Source organism: Sorex araneus, chromosome 1 (genome assembly GCF_027595985.1).
Source record: "Sorex araneus isolate mSorAra2 chromosome 1, mSorAra2.pri, whole genome shotgun sequence".
Lineage (NCBI taxonomy): Eukaryota > Metazoa > Chordata > Mammalia > Eulipotyphla > Soricidae > Sorex > Sorex araneus.
The window spans coordinates 40,400,458-40,410,404 of record NC_073302.1 but is presented as its reverse complement, the minus strand read 5'-3'; the positions used below and the strand labels follow the sequence as shown (position 1 = coordinate 40,410,404).

The window sequence follows — 9,947 nt, the reverse complement described above, 5'->3', positions numbered from 1 at the left end:
TAGCACAGTGGGTAGGGGTAGGGCGTCTGACCCAGGTTTCCCAGCATCCCACATGGTCTCCTGGGCACTGAGTGCATGAGCCAGAAGTAACCCCTGTGCATCGCCGGATGTTGCCCCCCCCCGCAAAAAAAAAAAAAAAAAAGAACTCCAAAGAAGAGGCCCAAAGTACAAAAGCCCTTTTGAGAAGAGTGGGGGGGAAAGAGAAAAGAAAATGGGAGGGAGCTGGTTCGACAGTACAGCATGCAGGGCATTGCCTTGCACCCAGACAACCTGGGTCCAATCCCTGGCGCACCCCTAGGAGTGAGCCCGAAGCACAGCTGGGTGTGCTCCCCAAACAAAAGAAAACCATGGTTCTCTGGGGGTATCACTGGCCTGCCCGGGGCCCAGAGCACTGGTTTCGGGTGTCTGAAGCGGGCAGGTGCTGGTATGCGGACTTGATCTATTTTTACTCTGGGGGAGCTCGAGAGCCACTTCTGTGCCAAGCGATTCCTCACTCCTCAACGAGCTGACCGCCCAATCGGCCTGTTGGGGCCTTTGCCCTGCTGCTTCTTGGCTTCGTACACTCATTCACACCACCGTGCACTGGAATAATATTTATTATTATTATTTTTACTTGCCAAAAAAGTCAAGTGTGCTACATTTTTAAGAACAAAATCTCCAAAACAATCAAAATCCATTTACCCATCACAGAAGAGGGGCTGGCAACAGTACAAAACACCCTACTTAAGATCTTTTTTTTTTTTAATATACAAGTCAGTTTAAAATGATAGAAGTTCTGTGAGAACTAAGAGATCTACAGCCTGTAGTGTAATCATAGAAAACAATTAAGACAATTAAAAGATCTAAAGCATCCAGCATTTCGCTTCATTCCCTGTGTATAGCACCTACTTCTCTAGGTTAGAAGATGCAAGTTCTAGAGTCTATGCGAGTCTATGCCTTGTACCACACCGAGGCAGGGCCAACTCTCTCCCCCCACCCTCGCTCCCCGCTCCCTCCTGCCCCACCCTCCCCCCCACCCCCCCCCTGCCCATCATCAAGACACTCTTAAAAAACACAACCCAACCCTCCCACTCACACCCTGCAGGACTCAGTCTGACCCTGGCCCTGGCCAGGAAAGGGCTGGTTGTTGGCAGCAGCAGTTCCAGCTCAGAATGGGGGAGAAATGGGTGGGTGAAAAAACAGCTGTTCTCTGCAACATGATGCGAAGAAAGCAAGGGATAGCTGGACATCAAGGTCAGCTGGTGGCCGGCAAGTTTCAAAAAAAAAAAAAAAACCAAACCAACTCCTTAGATGCCACAGCTGGAGGGAGGGAGGAGGTAGGAAGCACACAGACGCTTTGACAGGCTGTTGGCCCGTGGGCACCCCCAACCCCCCGCAACTCCTGAGCTGACAGAGGGGACAGCAGGCTTCACAACGCCCCGCCCTCCCCCATCCTGATGCACTAAGAAAACAGACGTTCCACACGTGGAGCACTCGCAACACAGAGGTACAGCCCCCGTGCACCCCCACCCTCCCACCCTCCCAGACTGAGCCCTGCTTAGGAAAGAAAAGCAAAACCCACTGACTGGGCAGAGGAGGGGAAGGTCCCGAGGGCTGCCGGGGGGTGGCTCCCAGCAGGTCTAGACACCCCTCTGCCCCCTGCAGCACAGATGTAGTGTGATGGGAGGGGAGGGAGGGGAGGAGGGGGTCACTGGGGGGCACGGGAAACAGATGCAGACATGGTCCCTGCAGGGGCTACACAGACGGGGAGACAGGCAGGGCGGGAACCACTTTTTGGAAGCCTGCAGTCTAATGCAAAGGGTCTTTCTGGTGGGGAAATGCTGCCTTTCTACTTTCATTTCCTATCATCAGTGCTGTTAGGTTCAGAAAAAAACAAAACGAAAATCCCGAAAAACACCCAAGGTAAAGATTAAGTCCTACAGCTGGACTCTGTAAATAGAGTTGTTTCTTTTATAAATATTTTAATTACAAGTAACCCTCACTCCAGGTCATCTCAGTAACACACGGCACTCACAGGCACACACACAGGTTCACACGCGCACACGCAGCCGCCGGACTTTCACGGAAAGCCTGACAGCGACTGGAGAATTAGAAAGGAGCCCCACCTCCCCCGGGGAAGGCCGGTGAGGAGGACGCGTCGGCTGAGGGGGGCCAGGAAGACAAGTAAAGAAAAAAAGAAGAAGGAAATAAAAGGGATTCGACAGCAACATTTGGTTGAGAAGTCAGGAAAAAAAAAAAAAGTCAAGGAAAATGCAGATTGCCAAAAAAATGGGAAAGGGGACCCAAAAAGCGTTCAGAATCCAGCACAGCGCTTCTTCCTGTCAGGTGCCTAAACCACGTGGGTGACTGGAGTCCCCACTAAAGCGAGGGCCTCACACAATTGGGGGGAGGGGGAAAAAAAAAAAGAAAGAGAAATAAGGAAACGGAGGGGGGAGGTTAGTGTAAATCTCTGCATTTTTGGGGCGAGTTAGTCGTCATTAACTCCAGAGCCCGGCATAGTTGCCGTGGAGCCCTGAAGGGAGGGGACCTCCTGCCACAAAGAGTTTCGTGCCGGACGAGTCGTAGCAGTGGGTGTAAACAGCATTAGGGAAGAAATCAATGTCCGAGAAGTAATTCCTCCAGGTTTCATCATGATTCTACGGGAAGAGAAGGAGACTTGGGTTAGTACCACGAGGCCAGGGGGCAGGGAGTGGGAACGGCCCGACAGAGGGCCGGAACCGTGTCAGGAAGCAGGCGGGAGCTCAGGCCAGCGCAAGGGGCAGAGCACGTGCACCGCGCACAGCAGGCGCGGCTCAGCCGCGGCACCACACGCTCCCCTCGGCCCCTCTGGGCGCAATCCCCAAGCACTTGCCGGTGGGTCCCCAAATCAAACAACGACTAGAAGACAATGATGCTCTTGGGGCCTGGAGACTCAAATTTTCCAACTGAACCACCAGGAGGCAGTGACTGTCTGGAGTATGGCTACAGGGGCCGGAGACATGGTGCGCCCACCCTGCATGCAGCCGACCCGGGTTCAATCCCTGGCATCCCACAGAGTCCCCCTGATCCGTCTGAGACCTTCCAGGAGTGATCCTTGAGCAGAACCAGGAACAAGCCCTGAGCACCAACGGGTGTGGCTCAAAACCAAAACACAGTAATAACTTTTTTTTTTTTTTTTTTGCTTTTTGCAAGGCAAACACCCTACCCGCTGTGCTATCTCTCCAGCCCAACACAGTAATAACTTACACAATTCTCAGGGCAGGCAGAACCAAACTCTATTATTATTTTTTTTGGGGGGGGAGGGCAGCGGGTGGTCTCCTGGTAATGCTCAGGAGCTGACAGCATGGAACTGATGACTTGGTGCTGCTTGGGTCCAGCAACACCAAAGCGACTAGGGTTACCCTAGTGGTGCTTGAGGGCCCAAATGGGGTGCTGGGGAATCAAACATGGGTTGGCCGTGTGCAAGGTCCAGCCTGCTGCACTCTCTCTCCAGCCCAGGAACCAAATTCTCTTTTTTTTCTTTTTTTTCCCTTTTTGGATCACACCCAGCTTTGCTCAGGGGGTTATTCCTGACTCTGCACTCAGGAATAACTTCTGGCGGTTCCTGGGGGACCATATGGGATGCTGGGAATTGAACCCGGGTTGGCTGCGTGCAAGGCAAAAGCCCTATCCGCTGTGCTATCGCTCCAGCCCTAGAATCAAATTCTTTACTAAATTCACTGGCAGCCTCAGAAGGTTCCTTCTCCTCCTTGCCCTGTCATCATTTTGGTGAGATTCTGGGTCAACAAGTACATCTTACTAAGCCACAATTTTTTTCTTTCTTTCTTGGGTTTTGGACCAAACTCGGCAATGCTCAGGGGCTCACACCTGACTCAGTGCTCAGCGACTACTCCTGGCAGGCCATACAGGGTGCCAACTCCGAGCGCCCTGTCCACTGTGCCATTTCTCTGGCTTGCTGGGGCCACGGTTTTCTTACAGAAATGCAAAAACACAAGAGCAGAGTTGAGGGAAAGTGTTTTCCTCTGCTCCTAGAGACTCCAAGTGAAGAAGCCTGTGGCAGGCAGTGGGTGAGCGGCAGTGCGAGGGGTGGGCAGGACAAAGGGAGCCTTCGGCCGCTGTGGGGCTGAGGCCACTCACCAGCCAGCCTTTGCCGGTGGTTAGTCTCAGGTTCTCCCCTGTGAGTTTGGGCTTGGACCCGTAGGCCGAGAACCGCTCCTCCAGGAACCTCTGCGCTCGGATGTCGTAGAACAGCAGGGAGCCCTGGCCCGTGCCCACGGTGATGATGTGCTCGTAGAAGCTCACGGAGCGGATTCCTGCGGGAGAGAAGCAGGGCGTGAGGTGCAGGGAAGGTCTGGAGGGAGAGCTTCCTGGGCAGCCACACGGCACCTCGGACACCAGGCCGTGTCTCCCCCACGGCAGACGTCACTGACGAATCAGCCACAGACTCACGGGGACCTGCCCTTGTCGCAACTCCCCCTTTCCAGCCCCCCCCCCCCGCCTCCCATCCCTAATGCTGTCCCCACATGCCTTTGCTCTGCACCTCCTTGCCTCTCTGACTCACTCTCGAGTCACCGCTCCTAACTCGAAGCTCTTGGCTATTGAACGTCTCCAACCCAGGAGCCAGGGAGATGGCGGCTCACAGGGCTAATGTGTCCTGCATGTAGGCAGCCAGGGTTCAAGGCCGGGCATTCCACAGTCTCCCCTGAGCCCCGCTGCAAGCTATGCTGGAGCACTGTGCTGAGTGTGGCCCCACAATCTTCTCCCCTCACCCAGATTTTTTTTTTTTTTTTGGCTATTTGGGTCACACCTGGCGATGCACAGGGGTTACTCCTGGCTCTGCACTCAGGAATTACCCCTGGCCGTGCTCAGGGGACCATATGGGATGCTGGGATTCGAACCCGGGTCGACCGCGTGCAAGGCAAACGCCCTACCCGCTATGCTATCTCTCCAGCCCCCCCTCACCCAGATTTTTAACTTGTGCCTACACTAGGGATGTTTCGCACATTCAGAAACATTCAACACTGCCTCAATAAGGATCTCCTTTCATTGGGCCCCAAACTGCTATCCTGAGGCCAGAGAGAGCGCACAGGAGATGGCACTTGCCTTCCATGCTGCTGCTTTGGCTGTGAACCTGGTCTGACCCCCAGCACTGCATATAGTCCCCAGAGCACTGCCACAAATAAGTCCGAGTGTTAATGCAAACAAAACAAAAAGCAGGACCCTAAGACTATTCTGCTTTAGTTAGTTAGTTAGTTAGTTACTTAGTTAGTCTTTTCGGGTCACACCCTGCAATGAATGCTCAGGGGTTATTCCTGGCTCTGCATTCAGGGATCACTCCTGGCAGTGCTTGGAGGACCATATGGGATGCCAGGGATCGAACCCAGGTCAGCCAGCCATGTGAGAGGCAAACGGCCATGTGAGAGGCAAACAGCCTACCTGCTGTACTATCGCTCCGGCCCCAGACTATTCTGTTTTAAAACATGATCTTCCTTTGTTGTACTTTTGTTGGTTTTTGGACCATACCCAGCAGTGCTTGGGGCTTACTCCTGGCTCTTCACTCAGGGATCACTCCTGGTGGTGGGGTAGAGGGAAGAAAGGGAATTTTTGGTTAATAAGTTAGTGGAGGGCGAGCGATACAGCTCAGGGGTGAAGAGCACCTTGTATGCCTCGCACACAGAACTGAGGTCAATCCCCAGCACAGCAACAGAAAGGAAAAAAAGTTTTCAGGGGCAGGAGGAAGTACAGGGGTTAGAAAAAAGGTTGTGGGGGTCAGAAGTATACAGGTGAGAGTCCTTGCCTTGCACAAAGCTGACACCAGTTTAATCCCTGGAACCACACACAGTGTCCCAAGCACAGGTGAGACCAAAAGCACATACAGTGTCCCAAGCACAGGTGAGACCAAAAGCACATACAGTGTCCCAAGCACAGGTGAGACCAAAAGCACATACAGTGTCCCAAGCCAGGTGAGACCAAAAGCACATACAGTGTCCCAAGCACAGGTGAGACTAAAACCACATATAGTGTCCCAAGCCAGGTGAGACCAAAACCACATATAGTGTCCCAAGCCAGGTGAGACCAAACCCACATATAGTGTCCCAAGCAGAGGTGAGACTAAAACCACATATAGTGTCCCAAGCCAGGTGAGACCAAAACCCCCTCACAACCTCCTCAGAAGAGGAAGTATGAAGCTGGATGATCTGAATTCTTGTCCCTGGCTTTCCCGACAAGATGCATGATACTGTGTCTGTTATCTCATCACCATGGGTCATAAGTCTCCACTACTATACACATCAATTCTACCTTTCTCTACCCATTTCTACGCCCCCTGCCTCTCACCAAGGACTATTTGCAAAATGAAATGTGCCAGATAAACGTATCCTGGAGAAAAATACTATGTCTGGCACACCTGCAGTGAGAGCTGAACCCCCCCCCGCCCCCCATGCCTAGCCGAGGGACCCTGACACACATACACACACCGTACACACTTGAAGTGTACAACGAGGTTTTGTTTTTTTTTACAACTCGAGGTTTTAACACGCTACATCATTCACAGCACCAACACCATCACAACTGCGAACACTGATCTTCACCCCACGAAGTTTCCTCTGGCCCCCTTTAAAACTCCGCGTACCGGGGCCCAAGCAATAGTATAATGGGGAGGGCATTTGCCTTGCACGTGGCCGACCCAGGTTCAATCCTCGGTGTCCCATATGGTCCTCTGAGCACCACCAGGAGTAATTCCTGAGTGCAGAGACAGGAGGAACCCCTGAGCACCACTGGGTCTGACCCAAAAAAGATAAACGAAACAAAACAAAACTCTGCACACCATCCTTAGTAAGAAATGAAATTTAAGCCTCAGGCAGTTCACCGGATTGAAAAAAAAAAAAAAAAGCACAAACTGAGGCCAGAATGATAGGACAGCAGGGAGGGCAGACACTTGCCTTGCATCCAACTGGCCCTACTTTGATCCCCGGCATCCCAGATGGTCCCCTGAGCACCACCAGGAGTAATTCCTGAGTACAGAGCCAGGAGTATGTGGCCCCCAAACCCACCCCACCCCACCCATCCACGGGAAAGGAAGTAGGTTCTGACCAATGTCCTGCCTGTCCGCTCTCCTCTCCCCAATGGCATGTGTAGCCACACATTCCTCTGGGTTGTCTCAAACGCCCCTCCTGTGCCAGCACACACCCACCTGGCTCCACCCAGGTCCCACCCCCAGAACTGAGGGTCAGCATTCACATGCCGTGAGCCCGAGAGGAGCCCGAGAGGAGCGGCGGGACGCTTACCACTGCCTCTTTCCCTGGAGCACACAGACTTCACGTTGCCCGACGGCTGCCGTGGGTCCAAGAAGGAGACGTGGGCTTGGGAGCCCACGGCATACACGGACCACTCGCTACCATAGGCCAGACACACATTCTCGCGGCAGTACGGCAGTTTGGTGGACAGGAGCTGAAAACAGACAGAGGTGCTGCCGTGGACGCTGCCCTTTGTTGCTGCGGTGGCGGTGGGGGCCAGAGGGCTCCCCCCACAGGGCTGGGCCAGGGCCTTGGCTAGCGGTGCTCAGGGGTTCTGAGGCACCGGGGACGAGACTCAACCCACAGGCTCAGAAGGCGTTAAGGCTTATTATGTTCTACCACTTGAACAGGTCCTAGAACATTTTCCTGTTTAGGTTTTTGGGCCACCCCCAACGAAGCTTTCAGGGGCCGGGACGACAACTTGGGTCAGCCGCTGTAACCCCTGCAGTCTCTCGGCCCGCAGAGCAGTGGAGTTCCGCTTTTCCATGATTCTTTTGGGAGCACTGCTCCACAACACCCACTTCTGTGGGCTTTCTCCACGTGGGGGCCACACAGAGTGAGGAATAAAGAGAAACCTCCATGGAGGAAGCCAGGCCCCACTCCACTCCCAGGCATTGGAGAAAAAAAGAGGGTGAGTTAAGACACACCACGATGTGGGCACTGGGCCGGGGAGAGGGCCCAAACTATTTTATGCGTGAACCCCAGGCTCCATCCCCAGCACCCACAGTCCCCCTGTACTGCTGAGCGTGACCCCCTCCAACAGCAAACCAAAGGACTAAAGACTTTTTTTTTTTTTTTTTACTTTTTGGGTCATACCCGGCAATACACAGGGGTTACTCCTGGCTCTGCACTCAGGAAATACTCCTGGCGGTGCTCGGGGGACCATATGGGATGCTGGGAATCGAACCCGGGTTGGCCGCATGCAAGGCAAATGCCCTACCCGCTGTGTTATCACTCCAGCCCCAGGACTAAAGACTTGAGAAGCATGTCAAAACTCCAAAGTCCACGCGCTGTGCAGTCATATGCTTGGACTCTTGCAAACTGGGGCTTTACAAATAAGAATGAAAAGAACTGAGCCAGAAAGGTAGCAGAGTGACAATGGGCAGAGCGCTTGCCTTGCATGTGGCTGACCCAGGTTTGATCCCCAGCATTCCATATGGTCCCTGAGTCCTACCAGGAGTCATTCCTGAGTTAACAGGGCCAGGAGTAAGCCCTGAGCACCACTGGGGATGGCCACCCATCATCCCCCAACAAAAAAACTCTGGGAGGATGGAAGCATTTTAATGATAAGGTGCAATCTCAGGCAAAACCATTCTGTCCCATTCACCTCACCTTAGACAGTGTGTTTTCCGCTTTCCAGAGATGAAAGTAGCCGTCCAGAGACACCGCTCCCAACTCCTACGGGAGCAACAACAGCTGGGTTAGCATCCATCTGAAGCAGGAGTGCGCACTAAAGCCTAGGCAGAGCAGACCTTGACGCCTGGCAGCCCGTCCCTTGCCTAGGGCAGGGGTGGGGTGGGGTGGGGGGAGAACCTGTGGGGAACTGCCCGTCCACAGTGCACCCCTGGCTGCTTCTTACAAGCAGAGCAACGAGTCCACAGGGGAGTGATGACACGGACATCCTGCACCAGTCCTCCCTACACAGCCACGGCACGACATCCTGCTGGGAGTCCGGCCACAGCACAGACACTGCAGAGAGGACAGGTCTCGGCCCGGGAGCAACTGGACAGGGAGGCGGGAGTGGGGGTGTTGGATGGGAAGCACTAAGTCTACCCTGCATCGCGAATACAGACGGGAGATAGGGTGTGGCCTCGTCTCATTCTGAAGAGAAGTGTCCACTTCCTCGGTTGGCTCTGGGTCCCCACCCCAGCCCTGGACTGGCCACTGACTCCATGTCCAGTTAAGACCCACCGGTACCATGGGAAAGAAACAGTAAGAGACGAAGTAAAACCAAAAAACAGCCCTGAAGGGCAAAAGCTGACTGCTTTCAGGGATGTATGAAAATCACACCGAAAATAGAGCAACGGTAACAGCATGTGCAAATCAGAGTCAAATCAGAGTCGCCCCGGGGAAACGGAGACTGCCAGCTGGGGATTCTGAGTTCAGCTCCGACCCCTCAGCCTAGACGTGCCTGGGTGTCAGCACCAGTCTAAGCAGCAAGCTGACCTTGGGAGTGCGTGTCCCGAGAAAGGGCAGGAAGTGAAAGCGGGGGGGGGGGGGGGTGTGCTCGGGGGTGTGGGGAGGGAATGGCAGGTCTGGGGGCCTCGAGGCTGCTCTGCCAGTCTCCTACCTTGTTCTTGTTGTTGAAGGCCAGAGCCCGGACTTTGCAGTTGTCAGGGTTCGTGTCTTCTTTGGGGATGTCCTTTAAGGCCTTATGCGTGATGTGAGCGTAGTCGGGGACTTGGGACTCGTGTCTCGCGTCACTTCTGGTCAGCACGTCGTCGGTCACTTCCCAGAGCCCCATAGAACCATCACGTGAGCCTGCAGAGCAAGGGAAGGCCGGGTGTTAGTTGGCACGGTCACATCTCCCCAGACCACTACCAGAGAAGTCCAGGGGACCATATGGGATGCTGGGGAACAAACCCAGGTCGGCCACGTACAAGGCAAACACCCTACCCACTGTACTATCACTCTCACCCCCAAAACCTTAACATCTTTGATTGTTTGGTCTCC

General features: G+C 54.0%; 1 protein-coding gene across 1 annotated transcript in view; it reads right to left on the bottom strand.

The window, feature by feature from the left end:
• Positions 1–580: 580 nt before the first annotated feature.
• The window catches only part of DCAF12 (DDB1 and CUL4 associated factor 12), a 33,416-nt gene continuing 24,049 nt past the window's right edge, over positions 581–9,947 (bottom strand). Inside the window, exons 5-9 of the mRNA XM_055141838.1 lie at positions 9,565–9,755; positions 8,607–8,672; positions 7,266–7,428; positions 4,117–4,292; positions 581–2,636 (exon numbers count right to left, since the gene is read on the bottom strand). Coding sequence (XP_054997813.1) covers positions 2,478–2,636; positions 4,117–4,292; positions 7,266–7,428; positions 8,607–8,672; positions 9,565–9,755 — 755 coding nt within the window. The 3' untranslated portion in view covers positions 581–2,477. The remainder of the gene's footprint in view (positions 2,637–4,116; positions 4,293–7,265; positions 7,429–8,606; positions 8,673–9,564; positions 9,756–9,947) is intronic.